We start from the raw sequence: 23,958 nt of genomic DNA on the forward strand, positions 1-23,958 counted from the left end.
TTTTCTTATTTCGGCACTCCGATGACTGAAAAAAGCGTGCTTATCGTTGGTGCTGGAGTGTTTGGGCTAAGCACAGCGTACGAGCTGTTGCAAGATGGATACAAAGTCACAATCGTTGAGCAGTCAGACCAAATTCCTTCTGAGAGCTCCAGTTCAACGGTATGTACGCCGAAGACCATCCCAGCCACGTTAAATACTCGCACAGGACATTTCCAAGATTGTCCGCGCAGACTACAGCTCAGCCGTCTACTCAAAGCTCGCAGCAGAATCGATAGCGGATCTTGAGAAGAACTGGACAGAGGCTGGCTTCTTCCATCAGTGCGGGATGGTTGTTCTAGGGGAAAGTGACTACGCTAAGGCGTCTTACAAGCATGTGAAATCTATGTATCCTGAGCAGGTGCGTTTGCTCGACCAATCTTCCATACAAGACGTCCTGCCGAAGAATGTTCCACTGAATAGCCTCACGCGCACAGCATATCAAAACAAAGCAAGCGGATGGATCGAGTCTGGGAGAGCTACAGCCGAATTGGCCAGACGCTGTGAGGAAATGGGTGCGACACTCATCCCTAATTTCACCGTTGGCCGTGTTATTTGGAGTGGTGACAATGACAGAGTTGTAGGCGTAGAGAGTGCTTCCGGAGAGGTACTTGATGCTGCTCTTACCATTATCGCGTCAGGCGCGTGGTCCACTCTGCTCGACGACCAGATCAACAAGATGCTCCTCGCGTCTGCGCAGTCTGTGGCCATGATTAAGCTCACTGAAGAGCAACACGAGCGATACAAAGACTCCCCTATCGTCATCAACCTCAATACCGGGATTTATATGTTTCCCCCCACTTCCACGCGCTATTTCAAGGTATCCAAGCATCACGCAGGGTACATCAGTAGAGAGCGCAATGCACCAGTCTCGATAGATACCAAACGCGAGCAACTAGGTGAAGACGAGCCTCCACTGTCCATCTCCAAAATACCTAGCGTGATGTACGACGAGCTCCGAAATGGTTTGAAAGAGGTTTATCCGGAGATAGCTAATGACTCGTCGCTGGAGTGGAAAACGAGGATGTGTTGGTACTGCGATGCTCAGAACGGCGATTATATTATAGATTACCACCCCCTTTCCAACAAGTCGCTCCTGTTCGCCACTGGCGGCAGCGGACATGCCTACAAAATGTACACTGTTCTCGGCAAACTCGTCAAGCAACGTATGGACGGTACACTGGATGCGGAGATGAGCGACATGTTTAGTATACAGCGCGATACAGAGCAGGTGCCTGTCGTCGATAAAAGCAGATTGGACACAGTCAGGCGCGATTTTTCGGTCGCGTTCATGGCTGAAGGCCAGCAGCAGCCCAAATAGGCATGAAAATTTTGTACTGCTATTTGGTACGACGAAATTTCGCTAAGTCTCAAGATATAAAATGAGAACCACTACCAGGTGGATATAGAATAATTAGACTATAATTTGTTGAAAATAAGTGTATGCTTTCATGCTACACCACATTGCATCCTGACATCATGCAAGATAAGACTGCAATCGTGTTTGTGCATGGGTGAGTGGGATGCTCCCTTCTAACAAGCACTCAATCACACCGAACAGCTTTAAAGGCGGCGTGGATACATTCGGAAGTCTACCGCAAGATATGGAGTGTTGGCTGGGCATGCAAACCGAGCTAGACAAATACACCTCAACAGTGTATCCTGCGTGGAAGACGTCTGGGAAGTTGGTGGGTTGATGGACGAGGTACTCAAATACAATAACCCCAACACACTTGCAGGAAATCGCAGTAGACAATCTGCAAGCCTGGATGGCAGAGCAACAACTGCAAAACCAGTACACGGCCTTCGTACTAGTCGCGCATTCAATGGGTGGACTTCTCGCCTGCGACGTGTACCTCAAGTCCCTCCGAGAAGGAAACAGACTGAACATAAAGGCTGTTCTCAATCTCGACTGTCCCATGATTGGCTTACACCCACATGTATTCGCTAATACTACGAACGACTATTACAACAAGTTTAACAAAGTCAAAGATGTCGCAAGTGGCGCATCGGTGCTGATACCTTTTGTCGGTGCATTGTGGGGCGCGAATAAGTCTGATAAAAGCGGTGCCGAACAGAGAGATGAGCGAGAGAAAAAGGTTAAAGACAAGGAACACAATGTACAACCTAACACAAACTACCTCAAACCGGCAGGCGCAGCTATAGCAGCTATATCTGCAGTAGGCGCAGGTGCTTACTTTGGGAGAGATAAGATATTAGAGGCGTATCGAGCAGCAGCAGGTCTGACTACCGATCACTTGCTCTTTTTGTCAAACTTGTGGAACACGCGCAGCCTCAAAGAGCGCCTGGATAGCATGTCTAATGCACCTGTGGTATTCAAAAACTACTATACCCACCTTCCACATCTCAATGATAGGACTTTTTGTCTCATACCTGCTAAGCACAGCAGTTTCATCAAGACTTCAAACTCCCTCGCCAACGATGAGATTAGCGCACATATTAACATGTTCAACGCTTCTTCTAACAGCAGCTACCATCAACTTCTCAAGCATCTTGTCGAGGATGCACTCTAACAAATATTTTACAACAATCTATGACGACTTGATGCTATCAGTGTATTCTTCCAACATTTTCAGATCGTGGTACCGCGCCACTGAGTTTATAACTTGGAGACGCCTTTTGAATGCTTCGCGTGATGTTGTCAGCTTCCAAGCACCAGAACAGTGACAATGTGCAGCTAAATCGGAAGATCCTGAGACGCGTTAGAGTAGCCAAGATAACATTTCAGCACCCACTAATCGTGCCACACTTGGAGCATTTGAGATCTTGCACGGCGAACCCAGCAACCAGCTTGTCTACAACACCTAACAGTGACAGCTCCACCTCCATCTTGTCCTGTGAGCGACCGCAGGAAGCACATGGCCATTCTTCTTCAAGAAGCTCTACATCACGCACGAGGTCGAGATCCTGAACAAATGTACATGCTTTGCACACCACACCTGTCACCTTAAAGCTTTCACAAGGCGGCTTGAATTGGGCATCCTCGGAGCTGGAGATGGGTGTTAGCGGGACTCACAAGAAGTACGAATACACCCACAATTCTCGTACTTTCAATATATCCAGCAGGTTGCGTTTCAGTACTGTCACCTCAATAGCAACATCTCTAGACAACCCTAACACAGTGCACACACTCTTAACAAATTCCAACGTTGGGTTCTTCATATTACCCTGTGAGCCTGGAAGGAGAGGGAAGATAAACATGTTGGCCTCTTCGTTGTCTTCCACACCGCTCGCCAACTCCGTCGCCGCTTCCGACTGTTTGCGAGACATCTCGGTGACTATCTTGAGTAGTCTCCTAGTGATCACACGCGTGATCAAATTCCTCTCAAAGTCTATTTCTTGCTTTTTGTAATCATCAACCGCAACCTCGCCTCCTTCGTTAGCGATCGCTCGCAGTGGTTTTCTGTATTGTAGACCCATCTTGCGTTTCTCAGAATACATGGCGTAGATATACTCAGCTATGACTATATCAAAGTAGTTTTGCAAAGCTGGTGGGAGATACTGTGGGACGTTCCACTTCATATCGACATGGAACTCCTCAGGCGGAGAGGATGAATTTGGAGCGTGATTGACGACACCACCGAAATTGGACAGATCCATCCACACCAGATAGTCCCAGAAGTTTACCGTCGTAAGTGTAATGTGCTTGAACAATTCAGCCGAGGTTGTAGCCGAGAGAATGTACTGTGCGTACGCGGCAGCTGAGCCAGCAGTTGGTTTCGATGTGAGGATGAAAATTCGTCCAAAGTCCGCATAAACTATACCTGAACCAAGTCTCTTGATTTCCGCTAAAAGCTGCAAGAATACTTTCTTCATTAGTCCTCGCAGGAAGCGATGAATACCTGGATCGAAGAGTCGTGACACTGGTGAAGAGATCCACCTGAGCAAATGATCAACCAATAAATGTCCAAATGCACTCTGTCCGTCAGCTGACTTTGCCTTATCTAGATACCAGCTTTTGACCATCGACTTGAGAATGGAGAAGACCTGCGATGACACGACAGCCTCTCCCAACGTGACAGAAGCTTTGGCCTGCCCTTTTGTATACTCATCTATGGTGTGTGATGTACTGTCAAAGACAGTAGCTGCAGATCCTGCACCTTCCATCTCATTTACAAGCGACGACTGAAGGATAGAGTTGACGGCAATATCTCGCAACTCAACTTCAAGTACGACGTTTGAAAATGTGCCAGGGTTTGAGAACTCTTCAGGCCCACCGCCTTCGTCTGCAAATTGTTGAGGAGGCACATCCTGTTCACGTCCACCGAGATCAGGCTTCGACGAATGAGACCACCAAAGTAGGATATCACTTTTAATTAATCGCCTAGCAAACGATATGTCAGACAGCTGTATAGGGGCGTCCCTCTCTATGTTACCAACAGGGACGTCATAATGCTTAGCCAGCCCGATCCTCTCGTGAATCCAAGCCGACATACGGAAGTACATACCAATCATCCTCTTAGATATCTTCGGCAGCCACATCAGACTCTCGTCGATACTCAAATCTTTGCGGGACGTGGGCACTGCAATGACAGGGTAATTGTTTAGTCCGTCACCAAATTGAGAGAAGTAGGATTGCGATTGGGGCGAGTTTAGGACAACAATTGTAGGACCTTGCCTCTGACCACCAAGGGTATTGAGATATCTGAACATGTTCTTGACAGCAGACTGTTCGCCACCGTGGAAAGTAACTTCAAAAGACATTTCAGAACTATACTCAAATGCCTCGTCGTTCTCCTCAGATTTACGGGATAGATAACTTTCATAACTCTGTCCATAGACCTTGTCCAAATTTGGCAGCTGTGGACGCGTCCTACTGGATGAATCCACAATAAATATCTTGCATTCACCATCTGGAGAGAAGACACTATATATGTGGCGGCGATCTACGTAAGCGTGGAACATGTAGATGTACCGCAGCTGGTTGAAGTTTTGCAGATAGGTTTTAGAATTTTGAGCTGCATTGGAGAGCTCCACTAATTCGAAACCGCGGTCAAGACCCTTGCTTAGTCCACCAGTTGATGCTTTCGAAAGTGCGCACTTTGATCCCAGCCTGATCAACGCACGATCAATAAGTGGTACCTGAATTTTGCGTTAATGTGAACAGTCAGTGAGGTACTACATCCAACCCACCTGCATCTCGTAGACACTGTCAACATTTATGTTACTCGTCAGATTCTTGAAGTGAGACTCATTGTCGACGTAGAGTCGCTCAGGGACAGTCAACTTGAAAAGATTGAGACATGGTTGGTCACGTGGCAAGCTTCTCACGACCCTCTCAGCCATATACTCTTCCGCAAATTCACCTTCACCAGGTGCATTTTTGAGGTTGAGATAGAACTCCCTCGGTATCCTCAAGCGGACTTGTTGGAAATTACCGCCAAGGCTTAACCACAACCTGAATTCACCAGGTCTAACGGAGGGATAGATTTGCACTATATCCCAAGCACTCCCACTAAATCCAACAGAGCGGTCTTGGAACATACCAAGAGCAGTCTGACGCGAAACGCCTGCTTGATTCCTCGAAGCCTTCGATCCATGCTTCCTCTTATATGCCCTCTGCAACTTCCAACGCTTACGCATTACTCTAATGAATGCACTGTAATCCTCATCGGCATCTGGGACAGGGATGGACATGACTCTCTCATACTCTTCCTCCTCGAGCTGCTGACGGTTTTTCTTGCGCACTGCTGCCTGCTTCGGTTTGCCATTGACAGATGGACCGATGCCCAAGTCCTCCATGTCCTGGTTAACCTCTCTCTGCTTCTCGAACATATCAGTCAGCTTGTGCTGTCTGAATTTGTCATCCGAATTCGCTATTCTCTTGTAGAGCCAATCCGGGTGAGCGATGCGTGGGACTGGGTTGGGTATCTTCTGCAGGGCTGCTGGAATAGTGATAATTTTTTGAACAACTGAACCGAATCTCTCAATATAGTAATCCCAATCGAGAATGCTTCTAATATCAAAGTCAGTCAGACTGTTATCCTTCAGCCATTTACGCAGATAGTGAGATTTGATAGACTGTTCAGCAGTGAAGATGGTAACCGGTACAGCTCTTTCAGTAACAGGAGCACCGAATGGTTTGGCAGAAATAATGTATCGACAACTAAGACCCTTATCTTTGACCATCTGCTCACCCAAGAACTCTGCAAGTCTGCGAGCTGTTGATATGGAGGTGGATTTCTGACCCTCGTACTCGGCAAGTGTTTTACTCATTGATCGATTCTCGGAAATCAGTTCAACTAGCTCCTCATCAGATAAAGTGGAACCTTTACCGAAGAGAATATCCAGCCATTGGTCCGCAACTTTGGCGACAGCATCGTAGCACTCCTTTGTCGTCGATCCTAACAAAAATTTACTGAAAATTTCGCTTTGGAAGAATTTGATGAGCTGCAGTTCACCCCTGCGCTTCACTTCGAATCCCTTTAATTCTGCTAAAGAACCGTCCTCTTCGAACACCGCGTATCGCTTCTTCAGCAGCTTATCTTCTTCTTTGGAGGCAGGTAAGATCATCGCACGATATGGTCCATCCAATTCGAAGAAAATACTATTCTCCGAATGCATTTCATACTCCCCTTTGTCCTTGTTGGTGAGAGTGTGGTATTGGTCGTTGGTGAATTTTCCGTGGACAAGGTGATTAAGCATAACACATGGGTAAGAGAAGCCCATGGTTTTGCCGCCCTTAAGAGTGAATTTAAAGTTTTCAGGAAAGCAGCCTGGAAGCATACACCAAATACCGTCAGTATCTAATTCAAGCGGTCTGCCAATCTGTTCGACGAGCTGACGAGCCATCTGGATGATAGTCGCACCAGTCAAGCAAGTTATACCTGCCATCTCCATAGAATACCATCTCGCACCTTTACGCATGACATAACCGTAGAAAGAGTTAAGAATGCACTTGTGGGCGAGTTGAAGGGAGTCGTAAAGAGTTATCATATTCTTAGCCTCAACTGAGGCAGACAAACTGCCCTCTTCATTTGCATTGTCTAATTTACCTTTCCACTGCTTGTGAAAACCTTTGTACTCATACCGTCTATCGCGAAACGCCCTAACTGTGTCAATGTAGAACGGGTTTTCGCGCTGACAGATTATAGCTTCACGGTTGATGATTTTGGTATCGTGTGTTTTGCGATAAACCTTCCTCGAGTAATCCCCAAGACGCTTCTGTATTAGAGCGGACTGTTCAGTAGGCGAGAGCTCGACAAAGCGTCTCTTGGGCGCACCTATCTGACGACCAGGGAAAGACTCCGATTCGAGTGCGTGTCTAATCATATTGTACTCATCTCGCTTTGCAGGGAAAAATTCACCACGCCAAGCCCATGTCAAACGCCTATCACACTGCTTATCGGGGGTGTTGTAGTCACATGCTGCGCACATTCCCTCATCAACCACGGCATCTGGCTGTAGCCTGTTTGACAACATGATCTAAGAGAAGGTGTGTTAGCATGTGTGTAAGACATACTACTCACTCACATTCGGATACATGGCAGCAACGTCAAGATGGTAGATCAACGGTGGATCTTGTCTGACGGGATTATCACGAAGATTCTCCAAAACCCCCTTGATCTCATTCTTGACTTGCTCGTAATTCTCCACATCCTCCAACCTCTTCTTCTCCTCGACGACAATGGAGAACTGGAGTGCGTTGTCGAGGTCATCAATGAGCTGAGGCGAGGAGAATGAGTGTCATCGCCACCGAATCAAACAAATCCTACTAACCTGCTGAATAGCCTTGGGGACAATCTTGAAATCAGTAGCTATGTCATTCCTGAACACACCAGCTTCCAACGCTTCGACGTGACCACCGACATAAGTCTCTGACGACAGCAGATGTCCTTCATACATACTGCCTTGTGGGTCGACGTGTCTGTTGGGCATTATGACGCCAGCACTGTAAGCCTCGACCATGAGCAGAGTTTCACAGAGCGTGCCAGAACCCTTGCGAAGGACATCGTCGGGGTTGAGAGGTATAATGTTGCAGAGGGAGAAGACGAAACTGAGAGAGCGTTAGTGTGAGGTGATGAAAGGAGAAAGTGAAACTGACGGATGGATATATTTCATGTAGAGGTAGTAAGTAGCTACGGCGTCAGACACCGAATACTGAGCGAGCACTTGCGGCTGCTCAATGGCGTATCTAGAAAAAAGGGTGAGTGGTGTATTCAAAGTTGAGCCTGAGAAAACCTACGGTGTCATGAGCTCTGGATCAAGTTCAATGGGGTTGTAGCCGAGTTTGGCAACAGTGACAGCTTTGAGACCGTGACTACCCTGGGGGAGATAGGAATCCCGCTTCACCCATCTGAAACAATCCATGTGTGAACAAGTTGCACTTTTATACTCATCCTCATTGTCCCTCTCGAAACCTGTCTCGGCGTAGAGACTCAAACCATTTGCAGTGGCGCGAGCATCGACGTAAGGAAAATCGAAGAAATCACCGTTGTAAGTAGCCATGACGGTGGGTTGAACCTGTCTGATGTGCTCGAAGAAGCGTTTCAAGACACCAGCCTCATCGGGCTCGTTGAAGATTGAGAAAGGGCCATCGTACTCGTCTTTGGGAGTGTAGTCGAAATCGTGGATGTCTTCAGAGACAATTTCGCGGTTGGTGATGAGGTATCCCTGGCCGTCTACCATATAAGAGATCATCATGATGGGATCGACGGCGCTGTCTGGGAACTTAAGAGGCGCCTTACACGTTTCAATATCATACGCCATGACGACTGGTTCAGCGCGCTTAACACGGTGTTCAACTTTTTCCAGTTTTATTTTGCCCTCGCTTGCTGAGACGGTGTACCACATACCAACTCGTATACCTAGCAGAGAGTGAGCTGGGGAGAGTGAAAAAGAGGGAATGCCCACCTAAATCAGTTGCAACGCGTAAGTAATATGGTACGTCATACTCGCGTGCGTCTACGATTAACTGCGAGGGATCTTCTTTGCTTTTAGCGTCGTTTCCGGAGTTTTCAAGGGTGATATCTTGGTCAGCAGAAGCGACGACGTCAGCGTACGCATCGACGGCAGATCTCTTCTCGGCATTTGATTGAGCAAGCGGGAGAACTTCTCTGCGAATGGTGAGGAGGTCTTGAACGTTCCTGAATTTAAGCTGTAGATAAACTTTCGGGAGGCTGAGGAGGTGGTTGGGTGCCTTAAGATCGTCCTTGTAAATGCGTTCAATCTTATAGATAAGCGATTCAAACCGCCGTAAAAGCCATTCTTCGACAGCAGCTTCTGTGCCTGGCTTGCAAGATAAATAGAAATAAGGCTCGTAGGTTATCGTAGATTTAAACATTCCGCCATCGTCCTCGAGGAAGTAAAAGTCAACGGCTGCTTTTCCACCAATGTAGTCGTCATCTTCGATGAGCGTGGGGTGCATATTCACCAGCCACGCCTCCCGCGCTCCTCCCTCCTCAAATCTGGAGAATCCTAGCCTGGCGTCGAGATGGTCGCTTTCTTTGATTTTATCGAATTTAGCGGCAAGTAGCTGACGTTCGTCGACGATCTTTGGTGCCGATGGTTCTTTGCGGCCTGTGCCTGCTTTTTTAAATTTCGTACGGCTGCTCATGGCTGTTGTTAGCCTGAGTCGCGTACTTGTATCTCAGAAAGACGCGCGCGAGGCTAATTTTACAGAGGCGGTGATATTGATTCTATTTAGTAATTGATGTGTGCTGTACATTTTAAAGTTTATATAAAACACACAGCCGAAGCCACACACATGCAAAATTCAGAAAAAGTGAAAATTCTCACCAAATGACCTCATACAATCATTCTGCCTTCTCTCGTCCATCACGATGATAGTGCGAGCGGGAGTGCGATTGCGATTGCAGCGGCAGCGGTGGACAAGCAGGAGCACACCACGCACCTCTTTTACGCGCACGCTAAGCAGTGCATCCTGGAGCGACACCCGGCGTACGCGCAACATAGGCATAATGGCGCATATAGACGGTGGCAAGACGACGCTCACGGAGTCGCTTCTGCACGCTACGGGTCACCTCAAGCACCGCGGCAACGTCGACGAGGGTACAACAACGACAGACTTCCTCCCTGCAGAACGCGAGCGCGGTATTACCATACAGAGTGCGTCGATCCCTCTGCAATGGCGTGACCACCGCATTAACCTCATCGACACACCCGGACACGCAGATTTCGCGATAGAGGTCGAGCGTGCAGTACGCGTGCTTGATGGCGGGATTGTCGTGCTCGACGGCGTGGAGGGCGTGGAAGCGCAGACTATGGGCGTGTGGGCGCAATGTCGCAGATACTCTCTCCACCCGCTTCTCCTCTTCGTCAACAAGATGGATAGAGTAGGCGCCGATTACAGACATTCGATTGAGAGCACTATAAGGAAAATGCATAGGAGACCCCTCGTGCTGCAGCTGCCGATTTATAGCAATGGCGTTGGCGGTGATGCCTTTGTTGGCGTCGTCGACGTCCTCGGCGATGCTCCGATAAACACACCCCAAGATATCCTCGATCAGCGCTCTTTAGCTCGCAATTGCCTCATAGAAACCCTCTGTGAAGTCGACAGTAGCCTCCTCGACACTTACCTTGCCGTGGAGGACTATAGCAGGGTGAGTGATGCCGATATTCACTCCGCCTTGCGCCGGAATGTCCTTACTGGGGAGGTCCTGCCCGTGTTGTGTGGCTCAGCGCTCAAGAACATCTCCATAGACAGCATCCTCGATTCAATCATTACCTATATTCCTTCCCCACTAGACGTTCCTGCGCCGCGGACGACCGGCGGCCACAGCATTGGCAGTATCGGGGGTAGCAATAGCGCAGTGAACAGCGCAAACAAATCACAAACCACGCAAACCACACAGCTCTCACAAAGCACACTAGCCATGGCATTCAAAGTAGTCCACGATGCCAAAAAGGGCTGGCTAACATGGGTGCGAGTGTATGGGGGTGTCCTAACGCGTCAAGGTGTACTATGGAACAGTTCGCGGGGGGTAAAAGAGCGCGTAAACCGGTTGCTAGTGATGAGTGCGGACGATCAAGCGGAGATCGACGCATTACACCCAGGTCAAATAGGGGTGATACTAGGTTGCAAGAGCACGCGAACGGGTGACACGCTTACAGAAGCGCGCGACACGTCGCTGCGTAATGTCACACTGCAAAACATAGCCATCCCCCCACCCGTGTTCAGTGTTGCGATAGAGCCCGAGTCCCTGTCAGATGAAGCAGGCGTGGTAGAGGCGCTGCGCAGTCTCGTCCGCACTGATCCCTCGCTCGTCGTTAGCGAGGCCAGCGAGAGTATCGCGGCGGGTGGTGATGGTCAGACCCTCCTCAGCGGGTTGGGTGAGCTACATCTGGAGATTAGCTATGCTCGCCTGCGTGAGGAATTTGGCGTTCGTTGCCGTATGGGGCCCATGCGCGTCGGCTTTCTCGAAACCCTCCCGCTAGATGCACACGCTGTGCGTCAAGAGGACTACGCTCGCGAGGTGAGCAGGAAACATACACAGGCCGGTGTTACAGTGAGTGTGCGGCGGAGAGAGGATGTGGAGGGTGAGAGTGAGAAAGTACACAACGCACACAACGCAGACAACGTGATCGTGTTCAACACCCCACACACACAGCTCGCACCAGAGTACGAGGAGGCGGTCAAGAGCGGTGTGATGGCAGGCACGGCTCGTGGACCGCTGCAAGGGCATCCTGTGCGGGGGCTGCACATTACCATCACAGATATACGTCTCCTCGACAAAGACCAGTCGCCAAGTTCGGCACTAACGGCGGCTGTTTCGCTTGCTGTTATCAAAGCTGTACGCACAGCTTCGACGGTGGTGATAGAGCCGCTGATGCAAGTGGATATCATAGCACACGAGGGAGATGTGGGCAGAGTGATTAGCGATCTCACCTCGCTGAGGAATGGAGTGGTTGTGTCGATGGAGGAGGATATGCATGGCGCAAACTCAGACGCACACGCTCACACTGACACTCGCACCTCAGTTTACATTCCCCCTCCCACACAGGCTTCCACACGCTCCTTCGAGAGCGGTGATAAGGGCGCGCGGATGGTCGTGCAAGCTCATGTGCCCCTCACCAATATGATAGCTTACTCGAGCAACCTCAATGCACTCAGTGGTGGCAGCGGGACTTTCTCGATGAAGGTGTGTGGCTGGAAGGAGACGAGTGGGGCGGTGGCAGCGACGTTGTGATATTTAATTGTAAAACGCATGCATAGACTGAACTTGAAAGGAGTGTGGATGGAATAATGCAGTAAATATCAGACATGAAACATGAGTCAAAAGCCAAGAGAAATGAGACATCAGACATCCGCCGACATGTCAATTTCGACTTTCTGACCAGGTTCAAATGCAGGCAGGCCTAGAGGAGAATGTTAGAGTGATTCAAGGAAATGATGGAAACTGACCAGCATATGGACAGGAAGCACACCTGAAAGCGTCTCCGAGGTAGCAGCTGCCGCAGCTAGAAGTGGCACCTTTAGCTTGGGCGTCTTGTACGCTGTTGAAAGTTTTCTTGAGGTCAGTCGAAGTGTCGATGTTCACCTGGGACTGATTCGCGAGCTCCTCCTTCAAACCACAGCTGCAGTCAGCACACGCTCTTCTCTTCTTGGTAGTGGGGCAAGAGAGAGGGGTAGCAGGAGCAGCCTTGTCCTCTTGGGTGAGTAACTGGGAAGGATCGATCGGTGGGGCGGATTCAAAGTTCCAAAGTGACTTGGATGGCTTCTGAGAGCGGTTGAGGGAGAGGGAGACGGCGGGAGTGTGTGCTGGCTTGGTGGTTGTGGTTGTGGATGACTGCTCGCTGTTGACTGGAGCGGTGTAACCCGTCAAGATGAGCTGGGAAGACAGCGTGGGTGGTGTGAGCTTGTGGATCGTGAGATTGCCGTTCGGAGCCAGTGCCTGGAAAAGGAGCAGGAACAACTGATCCGAGTTTATCGCGGCATAATCATCCTCCGTGATTGATAGATTTACCTGATCGAAGCTGTTCGCCGGTAGCTCGTAGCCACCCTCCAAAATTCTATCATAAACTAAGTTGAGAGCCGCTTTGTTTTCCTCCACTAGCTTGAGATATTCCTCAGACTTTAAACTTCCAACGAGGAGATGGGCGTTTGTCATCTTGATCGTTCGTAAGCAAGATGTTCAGATAAGAATATGCAGCTCGATATGTAGACATATATCCTAGATAACATTACATCGTTCATTACTCCCCATTCAATTCCGCCCTGCTTCTGATTTCAGTCTATGCAAATTTTCATTGATTACAAAACAGCCAAAGGGGGATTTGAGAAGCGGAGAATGTACTTATGCCATGGATCAATCTGAAATGATACGCATAAAGTGTATCCGGTGAAATTAGAATTTCGAGTCCCTTGCGAGAATGCTTCGTACGCGGCAATTCAACAAAGCAAGCCAAGCAAGCCAAGCAAGCAAGGGAGGCAAAGGAAGGATTCAAATTGCCAGCTGGAATATACTTTCGCAGTCTTTGATCAAGAGAGAGCTCTATGAGTCGTCAGACTGTCTCAAGATCAAGTCGAGGCTGCCACGGCTGAAAGAGGAACTGGGCAAGTACGCATCGGATGTGATATGCCTGCAGGAGGTGGACCAATTAGAAGCATTGAAGGATTGCCTGCCACGCCACAAGTATGCCAGCTGTTTTGGCACGCAGAATGACAACGCCACACCGAAGAAGCATGGACTGGTGATATTCTACCGCGATAGCTTTACACTCGTGCATTCCAAAGCGGTGAGCTACGACGAGCACCCCAAGTGGCCACTGTCGCGCAAAACTAATAACGTCGGATTGATAGCCGTGCTGAGCACCGGGGATGAGCCTAGCGACGGGATAATCATCGCAACCACTCACCTTTTCTGGCATCCTGCCTTTGTCTACGAGAGGACTCGCCAGACGTACATACTCATCGAGCAGTGCGAGCAGATGAGGCGGGATATGGCACTCAGTTACCCTATAATACTCTCTGGGGATTTCAACAGCGAGCCACATGAGCTGGTGTATCAGTCCATCGTCGGCGGTAGTATTGACGACAAGGAGAGGGAGCGAGTGGGTGTATCGCGTGTCTGCCACGCTAGCGTTAGCGGGAGTGGGCATGTGCCTCCAGAACAAGGCGCGAATCTCCCGATAACAAATTCAGTACCCAACGACAATGCACCATCTGTTGATGAGCTGATTGAAGCATTCAGCGATATGCCCAACTTTATTTCCGCTTACGACGCGTGCCCGGGTGGTGAACAGCGCTATAGCCACAGAGACGCGTCTTTGAAGGGCAGAAAGGGCGCCAACGAGCCTTACCTCACCAACTACATGCCCAAGTATGGAATGCTGACTTTGGATTACATTTTCCATGAGAGGGATATGGCCACACTGTGTACGCTGGAGGTACCGCACGCAGACACACTCACTGGTGGCCTGCCGAAGCAAGACACGACGGCATCGGATCACATAATGATAGCCGCGCAGGTAATGCATTAATGATGTATATTTTATATTCCCTGATTCATGTGCCTAGCCCTCCCTGAATCCCCGCTTGGTCGACTCGTGCCCCGCTTTCTTAAACAACCAAAAACGAAACCAAAAGAAAATTAATTTGACGTATGGGCTGTTGTAATTTCCTATTACCACAGAACAGCACGGGTAAATTAGTCGATGGATGCTACACCCACACAGAGCACCCAGATAGCAGCGCGGTGAGCAAGCTCATCTCCCAGCTGCACGCGCCCAGCAAGCAGCAGGCGACAGGTGGAGCATTGCTTAAGCACATGCGGGCAGCCAGCCGCGTCTACCACGACCCACGCAAACGGAGGTGTGTGCGCTGTTTAAATCCGGAGTTACGCGCCGCTGACCGGATTATGAGCAGTGTGGTCCACGCGACGCTGCGTATTTTGCAACAAATAAACTCACAGACGATGCCCGATGGCGCGCTCTACACGCACACGCTCCTCATCATCGATACAGCGCTTTCCCCACCCATTCCGCCTGACTTGCAACTGCGCGAGCTAGCGGTGACTCTTGTGGGTGGCGTGCTTGGGGATGTGTTCTATACTCATACACTCCCACAGCTCAGAAATACCCTGCTGAAAAACCAACACGCGGAAATAGCACATGAGTGCATTACGTCATTCCACTCGATTCTCTACAGACTCAACGGTATGGGCAGTCTGGACGACGCGGATGAGAATACGCGTAATCGCACGCGTAGGATAGCCCTGCTGGGTATAGAGGCCGTCTTTGAGTCTGATGTCTTGGGTGGATTACCGGTCGACGACCGTCGCAGGGCTATCAACCTGCTTGTTCCGCCGCTCATCGACAATCTTCTTCCCCGTGACACTAAGCTTGATCTACTCGAGCACCGCGTGTTGCCGTGTATAAGCAACAAGGTCGACGACCGCAACACAGACGATGTGCTTCTCGCCACCATAGCTCTGCGGGTATACAGGACCATCTACGCACACTCTGCGACAGGGCGGTGGATATCGATGTGCACGAAACCCACACTCGACTCGTTCGACAAACACAAGCGGTGGCGGGAAGTAGAGTGGGTGTGTTGGGTGTTGGCGCACGCTTTGCAGTGGACACCAGCGCATTACGCAGCCTATATTCCCACGACCATTCTCGACATGCTCATTGAAAGCCAGGATACCTTCCCTACGACGACTAAGCAGTCAGGGTACCTGCATATCCTCACCCACCTCTTCACGCGCGAGTCCACAGTGAACGGGCTGCAGGTGCTAGCTACGCTCGACAGACTCCTCGCTTTCCTCGTTCGCAGATTTAGACTCGATGGGCAGGACGCTCTCGGTCCAATGACGATCGCTGCTGTCGGAGCACTCGCCAAACACCTCTACTACGCTGACCAGATATCCGATATGGCGGGACGCGTTGTGGTTGTAATCAACGATGTTCAGTTCGCTGATACTACTGAACGCCGCGATGACCTACTTCGCCTCCTCCTCTGTGCTCTCGGAGGGGTGATGGCCGAGGCGTATGACGGTCCTTCGGAGGATGGCGCGTTGGGGCTGCAAGAGGCGGAGAAGACGTCCAAGGCATCTATCTCATCCAAGTCGTCCGTCTCCTCACATTTGCAGCCCTCGCTACAGTCCCCCGCCTCACCCACCTCGCCTAAGGGTAAGGAGAGAGCGGTGCTAGTGTCAGCAAGGGGCGTAGATGGACGAGAGGCACGCGAGACAAGCAACGGACGCGATAAACCCGATACACACTTAACACACTCAACACTCAACACACATAACTCAATTGCACCGCGACCACCTCCATCTCCACCTCAACCTCAAAATCCGCCTCTTTCACAGCAAACTCACACACGCTCACGCATCTCGCCCACCGATATGGCCTCGACAGTCAGTCTCCTGATAGAGCCGCGTTACAGTGTGCGCGCGGGGTATGTGCGCGCCTTGGCAGGATTCGTGCAGGGCGAGTTCGCTGCAATACACGTCCACCGCGCCAAGTTGAACTGCTTCCTCACCGCCCTCCATGCTGCCATGTGGGTGTTGGCAACGTGTCGCAATCTTGCAGATGTGCCCATCGTGGAAGAGGCAGGCGGCGGCGAGGAGGCGGACGATGGCTATGAGAAGGAGCGGGAGGGCAAAGGTGTGGAGGAGAAGGAGAAGGAGGTTGAGAAGAAAGATGATAACGAGGAGGAAGATGAGAATGAGAATAACAAGGTAAACAAACACAAGCGGAAAAATAGCAACAGCACGTTGAACGCATTAGCACGATTGAAGCAGATGGCAAGCCACCGCCACACAACACCCTCTCTACCGAGCAACACGGCGACGCTAACGGACTATACGCACCTGCTAGGACTGATAACGTCGCTACTTCGGCGAGGAGGAGCAGAAACGCTGCTAACGATAGTGCCATTCCTTCGCGCACTCGATGGCTATGCCGTGGAAGTGCAGCTAGGGCCTGGTCTCCAGACAGCTGGGTCTCGGCGGGGCAGCCAAGCGAGCTGGAGTTGGAGTAGTTTGAATGGAATGACACAACCCCCCGACTTCAACATGGCCGTCGACGAGCGGTGCAAATGCCGCGCTATCCGCGAGCTTGTCGCTCGTTGCTGGATGGAGATAGGGGAAGGATGGGGCAACGCGACTGTGCGCCAACTTGCTCGAAAAGGTTTGGACAGATTGGGTGGGAGTGTGCTAGGAACTCCACCACACCTGCACCCAGCAGAAACGCCGTCTTTCACCGTCGCTCCAGCTCCCCCGCTCCTCTTCCCGAGCGAGGACGACTGGGATGCAGTGCATGACGGAGAGAGCAGCAGAACCGTGACGGGGATCGTCGACGAGGTGGCTGCGATTGAGGAACTTGCCGGTGATGCTCACGTGCTGCTAGCTACTGGTCTCTCTAGGCTGGAGCTGGATGAGAGATTGAAGAGGGTGTGGACTTTCGATGATGCTGTAGAAGCGGCGGGGATGTATGCGGGTGCCAAAGGTGTTGCGGATAGCGCGGTAGACGTTTTAATACACCATACCAACCATACCAAACAATCCAACACCAGACACGTTGATGTGTACCACCTCAAAGAAGCACTCTCGAATAGGACAACACCGAACATATCGCGTAATTCAAAGGAAGTGGATGTAGAATTAGTTTTGTCTAGAGCGGAATAAATGTATTTGATTTGTACAAGTGAAGCTTGAAAGGGTTTGAAAGGGTGGACACTAGAAAGTTAAACAAGACACTAGTAATATTGTAGTGAATAGAGAAAAAGATAGTCAAGGTGAATAGAATGTTGAGTGAATATCCACGCAGGTAGATAGAGGGGGAATCAGAGGATATATTAGACCAGGAAGATATTGCATACAAAACCATCTGCAAACTCCAAATAAATTATATCCCATTTCTTACACCGTGACAACCGTGACAACAACGACTAGGACGGATACACGTGAAAAGGGGAAATAAGAATGAGGCAGCCAGCAGTGAGAGTGAGGAGTGAAAATGAGAATAGCAGCAATAGAGTGAGGTATACAGTAAAGCATGTCAAGGATAAGGAGGTTATATCGCTTGATGATTCTGAGGAGGAGGGGGATAACCCAGGGCAAGTATCCCAAGTATCCCAAGTATCCCAAGTACCCCAACCAGCACCTACACCAATATCCTCAAAGCCGTCAATTTCAAACACCCGCAAAAGGAGACAGCCAGCAGCTTCAACGAGCAACAACAACGCATCGGCAACCACAATTCCAGCGAAAACACCCTCCAAGAGAAAGAAAGTACGCGGCAATACACCTCCTTTACCCACTTGCACTCCATTGCCCGTCCCTTGTGACGATAAGGAGGGTCATTTGATTATACTCGAAAACGTTGAATTAGACGGGCGTTATAGAATACAGAGACTTCTTGGTCAAGGTACCTTTGGTAAGGTCGTTGAGGCTTATGATAGACTCGCTAGGAAAAATGTCGCAGTGAAAATTATCAAAAGCATTCAGAAGTACAGGGATGCCAGTAGAATCGAATTGAGGGTTTTGAGCACACTACGCGATAACGATCCCTCCAATGATCACAAGTGCATCGAGATGATTGATTGGTTTGACTTTAAGAATCACATTTGCATCGTTTCTGACTTGTTGAGCGAGTCCGTGTATGACTTCCTCAAATCGAACAAATTCACTCCCTTTCCCGCCACACACATACAGGAAATAAGTTATCAGTTACTCAAATCCGTCGCATACCTACACACACTCAAACTAGTCCATACTGACCTCAAACCAGAGAATATCCTCCTCGTCAGCAACAAATCCAAGATGGAATTGGCTAACGACAAGAAACCCCAACGGAAGATTCTCGCTAATACTGATATACGCTTGATTGATTTTGGTAGTGCGACGTTTGAATCTGAGTATCATTCGAGTGTGGTTAGCACGCGACATTACAGGGCGCCTGAGATTATATTAGGTGAGTTTCGCTGTTTCAAGAGGCTTACACCTTAGTTAACAATGTACAGGACTTGGATGGTCATATCCCTGCGACGTATTCAGTCTTGGGTGTATAATAATAGAGCTGATGACGGGGGAGGCGCTGTTCCAGACACACGACAACCTCGAACACTTGGCTATGATGGAGGTGGTCATGGGTCCAATGCCACTCAATTACCAGAAGAAAGCGTCGAAAGCGAAACCTGAATATTTTCGTGGATTGAAACTCGATTATCCTAATGGGAATACAACAAAGCAATCGCGAAAAGTGGTAAAGGGGATGAAGTCTATCGATCAGATAATAAAAGCACGAGATCTTTCTTCACTCCAGCTGATTGATTTGTTGCAGAAGATGCTGACGTTCGACCAAGACGAGCGGATACGAGTAGATCAAGCGCTAGAACACCCGTACTTTAAATCAAAAATATTTGTAGATTAGACAGATCGCACAGATGAAATTCAACCAGTTTGTAAATATAATTGGATTTTCTATTTCAGGTGGTGGGTGTGGTTGTGTATATGGGGGTATTTGACATGGGCTTATACACACCACAGTCACAGCAACTTGGTGCGTCTTGTTCGCAGATTTCGGTGAAAAAGAACACGTCTTCTCTGGTGTAAGTGGGGTGCTGTGATGTACGCCTATACCACATCTAACACGCTAAAGATACGCCGTGAATACACAAAGCAAGCGAATAAATTATTTGAGTTATAGATTCTTATTTGTAGAATATATTCACTTTCCTCTATATCCATCATGTCCACTTCAATTTCAAACCAAGAAGCAAGCCTGTACGATAGACAGATACGTCTATGGGGTTTATCAGCACAGAACAAGATACGCAGTAGCCACGTTGTACTGGTCAATGCTCTGCGTGGATGCTCATGCGAAGTCGCAAAGAATCTAACACTCGCCGGTGTAGGCAAGTTAACGCTTATAGTGGAGCATACCGACTGGGATAATGTAAAAGTCGATGGAAGTACAGCCATTTTTATACGCGGCGGTGAGAACAATACACAGAGCACAGAGGATACATTCAAATCAAATATCAATAACCTCAATCCACACGTGCAAGTAGAAATTAAATCAGTGGACAGCTACAGTAACCTTGTGGACGCGTACAAAACAGCGAATATCGTCATAGCTACAGATCTACAGCCACACAATTACAACGCCATCCACTCACAGCTCAACCCACTAACACCACTCTACTTGATTGGCACTCTCGGACTGGCTGGGTACGTGATTGTGACGAATGGTTCTGTTGACGCGAGTGGGAGTGAAATGGTACACAAAACTCTCGACCAACTTACTCAATCAAAACCTGGCACCAAAACACGTAAATTGCGCGAAAAAAGAGATTTGCTGGGTAAATGGAGGGGATGGCTATTGGTAATGGCGTGGTGGAGTTGGCTAGAAAACGAGAGGAGGAGTGTAACAACAGAGAGTGAGGATGTTGACAGGTTCTACGACACCCTCCTCAATAAAGCCAAGTATGCTGATTTAATTGATGACAATCCACTGCCATTCACAAAGGCAGACGTAGCTCAGCTTATACCCTCACTCAACACCTCGATAGCTCCCGTACATGCCACCCTCGGTGGTTTCATTGCGCAGGATGTCATCAGCGCTATCAGCAGCAAACACCCCGGGACAAATAACGCTTGGAATTGGTTGAGTTATGATGCCAAATTGGGTGTATTCTCAAGACTTAAGTTGTGAGCACGTAAGCGTGTAAATTGAATTGATCTATCTTATTTTGGGTTCAGAACCCACTCGCTAAGTCGACTCGGTAATTCCACTCGCTGCAAAGATAGCGCGAGGTTGGATGACGACATGTGATGTGCGCAGGTATAAATGGATTTTGAACGAGAGGGTAAAGTGAACGATCAACGAATAAACGAATCAAGTCAACAAGATGACGCTATCATTACCAAGAGGAAACTACGCACCAATCGTAAGCACGCGCAACTGTTACACCACTCAAATCACTCAAACCACTCACACCCCCGCCAGCCTACATTCTACGCTAAAGATCAGAATCAATCTGTCGATTTATCAGCCACTGCGCAACATGCACTCAACATCGTCAAGGCGGGTGTAGCAGGTGTAGTATGCCAAGGCAGTACTGCCGAATGGGTCAGTTTGAATGACGACGAGAAAAGCAGCATCACGCAAGCCGTCAGGAAAATTCTCAACGATCATGGTTTCACTCATGTACCAGTGCTTGCAGGCATAGGCGCACAATCCACCAGACACGCCATCCAGCTGGCCAAATCGGCAGGCGAGAACGGCGCACAGTACGTGCTTTCACTCCCGCCCTCGTATTTCGCAGCAAGTCTCACTCAAGCGGCGTTGGTTGATTTCTATATTGAAGTGGCTACACACTCCCCAGTCCCCCTCCTCATCTACTCCTTCCCGGGCGTGTCGAATGGTGTGACGTTGAGCACTGACACTCTCATTACCCTCGCCGCCCATCCTAAGATCGTCGGTATCAAGCAGACAGACCATGATATCGGTAAGATGACTCGTTTGGCTGGTCTACATTCACAGACGCAACATGAATATGATTTCGCCGTCTTTGCAGGCGCGTCTAACTACCTAGTGGCCGCCTTGTCCGTTGGTGCACACGGGTCTATTACAGGCGCTGCCAATTACGCTCCCGAGCTCGTGACGGCTGTACAGGAAGCATACGATGGCGGCGACACGCGACGCGCCGTTGAGCTGCAGAGGAAGCTGGCCGAGTTGGAAGACACGACAGCTACGGGTGGCATCCCCGGCATCAAGTTGGCCGCTTGTTGCAAATACGCCTATCACAACCCTCAACCGCGCCATCCTGTGCCTTTGTGCAGCGACACTGTCCACAAGAGCATCGTAGCCGCTATGAAGGGTATCTAGACATAATGGGCATGTAAATGTAATGCGCACATGTATCGAACCTATCATATACATATAACATATACACACACACGCACATCAAATCATTATCCTGTCCTCTATGTCATCGCGCACCCTCTGTATCCACGACTTGGCCGCCGATGCCAACCTCTCAGGATCAATATCGAGGTCGGGGACATTGCCCAAGAGTTGCTGGTTCTGTGCATTACCTGTGTTCGTTGGCGCTTTGTACACGGTAGGCGCGAAGTGTGTCGCCGCGTCAGCCATCATATCGAGGAATTGACGGCTGTTAAGGACTGTGTTCCCACCAAGGATAACCCTCGACGCACTTCCCTCTTTAGCCATCTGTTCATTAAGCAGCGTCACACTGCGAGCCTCTTCATAAGTCGTGCCGCCGACGATAAAGACTATCACCTCCTGCGGTCTGTAAGTATACACACTAGCATCAGGCTGTTGCTGCGTTGGCGAGAAAGGCGCCATGGCAGGATAGCTGCTCTCTTTTAACCGCCCCTTCATTAGCAGATCTACCGTTTGGGAGAGATGCGGAGTGTGCTGTGTATACACATTCTCAACCCCCTGTAATCCCTTCAACGCCGATCTGCCCCGACTGAAGAAATTGTCATTCATGAATAAATCATCCTGTCGCTTGTCCGCTCCGGCTAAGTTTAGCATCACATATACCAACGCAACCCGATGCTGTGGGATGCCTTGCTGTAACAGTTGCGATACTACCGCCTGGATAGCATTCGATGGCATTTTCTGATAGCGGAGTGCATAGAGAATAGAGAGACGCACTTTGCTTTCTTGTGGTATATCGGGGCTGTCTATCATTTCTTTGATGGCCTGGTGATTAGTCGTTAGTGTGAGAGCATATTCGAACTGCATATCTCCTTGTACACACCCTCAAATCCGATGAATGACTCTCATTGCTAGCGAGCGACTGCTCTAATTCAGACACCTGTAGCAACTTCTTATCATCAACAAGTTTAGATAGCTCCCCAATCAACGTAACGTGCTTGCTGACGTTGTTGCCTAGCTTTTTCATCTCCGGGTATGACTCAACGAATTTTTTCATATCGCTGATAGTTTCAATGTTTTTTACACTGTCATTCCCACCTATCTTGGCTTGATAATCACTGACATATTGCTTGACATTTGCACCCAAGTCACCAAAGTTTGCAAAAGCGTTGCGGGTGTAGAATGAGTCGTTGTCTGAAGTGAGAGATAGAAGAAGTTGCTTCTGAGAAGGAGAAATGTTGTCAAAAGCGCGTAAATCCACTTTATCATTTTCTAAACCGATCAAATCGTGTACCATTGCTTGATATGTCCATTGAGAGAGAAGTGGAGTGACAGGATCGTTTGTTCTGTCGCATAGGAGTAAGGTGGGGGTGGATTGAGAAGACCTAAAGTTGAATAGTTGAGACTCTGTATTGATATTGTGGGTAATTGAATCAGCCAATGATTTGCAGAGGTTTGAAGATGATTGGTATCTAATGATTGGTTTGCGTTTGAGAGAGAGAAGGAGAGCTGTAAGTGAGTTTGTAGTTGAGTTCAAAGAGTGATTATTCCAAGCATCAGGGTTAGTTGAGTATAGATTGTGCTTCGTTGGAATGAAATTGAGTGAAAAAAGACAGTCACTGAGAGTTAAGTAGTCTAGGAACAACTCCTGACATTCCTTAACAACAGAGTAGGTGTCTGATGAAGCAAGAATCTCAATTTGATATTTGGTGAGAGTATTTGAGAAGTACAAGTAGTACTGCGAATAGAGTGGATTCGATAGTTCCAAGCAGAGGTTGTCTATGGATTGTGCAGTTGGAGTAACGAAGACAATACACTTCAAATGACTTATACGCTGTCTATTCCTATTACCAATCTTATCGATCAAATAGATTTCCTTGTTGAGTATATTGGTTTGTGAGGTAATTGAACTTATGTAGCTTATCGTGGTGCTATCAAGTAAAAGCGATTTAATTCCAATGACGTCATTTAAAAGCTTATCTAAATAATTATGTGATGCCTCAATCAACTTCATGATGGTGAATACCTGCGATGATCAATTTCATTCATTTCATCAAATATCCGAGAATTTTAAATGGA

General features: G+C 48.9%; 10 protein-coding genes across 10 annotated transcripts; 7 read left to right on the forward strand and 3 right to left on the reverse strand.

The window, feature by feature from the left end:
* Positions 1 to 21: 21 nt before the first annotated feature.
* Positions 22 to 1,357, forward strand: J056_003024 (L-pipecolate oxidase; the record flags this gene model as incomplete). Its single annotated transcript, XM_009268328.1, has 2 exons — positions 22 to 159; positions 206 to 1,357. The coding sequence occupies 2 exons, from the start codon at positions 22 to 24 to the stop codon at positions 1,355 to 1,357; spliced, it is 1,290 nt and encodes a 429-aa protein (XP_009266603.1).
* A 158-nt stretch (positions 1,358 to 1,515) lies between these two features.
* J056_003025 (uncharacterized protein) lies at positions 1,516 to 2,570 on the forward strand (the record flags this gene model as incomplete). The annotated part of the gene is made up of 3 exons (XM_009268329.1): positions 1,516 to 1,550; positions 1,598 to 1,724; positions 1,776 to 2,570. 3 exons carry the CDS (start codon positions 1,516 to 1,518, stop codon positions 2,568 to 2,570), a joined length of 957 nt encoding a protein of 318 aa, XP_009266604.1.
* Positions 2,571 to 2,781: 211 nt separating this feature from the next.
* On the reverse strand, positions 2,782 to 9,613 carry J056_003026 (DNA polymerase epsilon catalytic subunit A; the record flags this gene model as incomplete). The annotated part of the gene is made up of 9 exons (XM_009268330.1): positions 2,782 to 3,046; positions 3,095 to 5,139; positions 5,191 to 5,283; positions 5,329 to 7,482; positions 7,531 to 7,722; positions 7,777 to 8,053; positions 8,102 to 8,191; positions 8,243 to 8,864; positions 8,911 to 9,613. 9 exons carry the CDS (start codon positions 9,611 to 9,613, stop codon positions 2,782 to 2,784), a joined length of 6,441 nt encoding a protein of 2,146 aa, XP_009266605.1.
* A 226-nt stretch (positions 9,614 to 9,839) lies between these two features.
* Positions 9,840 to 12,206, forward strand: J056_003027 (uncharacterized protein; the record flags this gene model as incomplete). Its single annotated transcript, XM_009268331.1, has 1 exon — positions 9,840 to 12,206. One exon carries the CDS (start codon positions 9,840 to 9,842, stop codon positions 12,204 to 12,206), a length of 2,367 nt encoding a protein of 788 aa, XP_009266606.1.
* Positions 12,207 to 12,316: 110 nt separating this feature from the next.
* On the reverse strand, positions 12,317 to 13,127 carry J056_003028 (Fe-S cluster assembly protein DRE2; the record flags this gene model as incomplete). The annotated part of the gene is made up of 2 exons (XM_009268332.1): positions 12,317 to 12,375; positions 12,422 to 13,127. 2 exons carry the CDS (start codon positions 13,125 to 13,127, stop codon positions 12,317 to 12,319), a joined length of 765 nt encoding a protein of 254 aa, XP_009266607.1.
* Positions 13,128 to 13,389: 262 nt separating this feature from the next.
* J056_003029 (RNA exonuclease NGL2) lies at positions 13,390 to 17,654 on the forward strand (the record flags this gene model as incomplete). Its single annotated transcript, XM_009268333.1, has 4 exons — positions 13,390 to 14,487; positions 14,652 to 14,830; positions 14,885 to 15,038; positions 15,087 to 17,654. The coding sequence occupies 4 exons, from the start codon at positions 13,390 to 13,392 to the stop codon at positions 17,652 to 17,654; spliced, it is 3,999 nt and encodes a 1,332-aa protein (XP_009266608.1).
* A 297-nt stretch (positions 17,655 to 17,951) lies between these two features.
* J056_003030 (Dual specificity protein kinase lkh1) lies at positions 17,952 to 19,677 on the forward strand (the record flags this gene model as incomplete). Its single annotated transcript, XM_009268334.1, has 5 exons — positions 17,952 to 18,942; positions 18,992 to 19,347; positions 19,397 to 19,463; positions 19,518 to 19,579; positions 19,630 to 19,677. The coding sequence occupies 5 exons, from the start codon at positions 17,952 to 17,954 to the stop codon at positions 19,675 to 19,677; spliced, it is 1,524 nt and encodes a 507-aa protein (XP_009266609.1).
* Positions 19,678 to 19,719: 42 nt separating this feature from the next.
* On the forward strand, positions 19,720 to 20,685 carry J056_003031 (DNA damage tolerance protein RHC31; the record flags this gene model as incomplete). Its single annotated transcript, XM_009268335.1, has 1 exon — positions 19,720 to 20,685. One exon carries the CDS (start codon positions 19,720 to 19,722, stop codon positions 20,683 to 20,685), a length of 966 nt encoding a protein of 321 aa, XP_009266610.1.
* Positions 20,686 to 20,881: 196 nt separating this feature from the next.
* Positions 20,882 to 21,861, forward strand: J056_003032 (uncharacterized protein; the record flags this gene model as incomplete). The annotated part of the gene is made up of 2 exons (XM_009268336.1): positions 20,882 to 20,920; positions 20,980 to 21,861. The coding sequence occupies 2 exons, from the start codon at positions 20,882 to 20,884 to the stop codon at positions 21,859 to 21,861; spliced, it is 921 nt and encodes a 306-aa protein (XP_009266611.1).
* A 78-nt stretch (positions 21,862 to 21,939) lies between these two features.
* J056_003033 (Putative vacuolar protein sorting-associated protein C2G11.03c) lies at positions 21,940 to 23,893 on the reverse strand (the record flags this gene model as incomplete). The annotated part of the gene is made up of 2 exons (XM_009268337.1): positions 21,940 to 22,704; positions 22,763 to 23,893. The coding sequence occupies 2 exons, from the start codon at positions 23,891 to 23,893 to the stop codon at positions 21,940 to 21,942; spliced, it is 1,896 nt and encodes a 631-aa protein (XP_009266612.1).
* Between the last annotated feature and the right edge of the window lie 65 nt (positions 23,894 to 23,958).

Source organism: Wallemia ichthyophaga (assembly GCF_000400465.1).
Source record: "Wallemia ichthyophaga EXF-994 unplaced genomic scaffold scaffold3, whole genome shotgun sequence".
NCBI classification, from domain to species: domain Eukaryota; kingdom Fungi; phylum Basidiomycota; class Wallemiomycetes; order Wallemiales; family Wallemiaceae; genus Wallemia; species Wallemia ichthyophaga.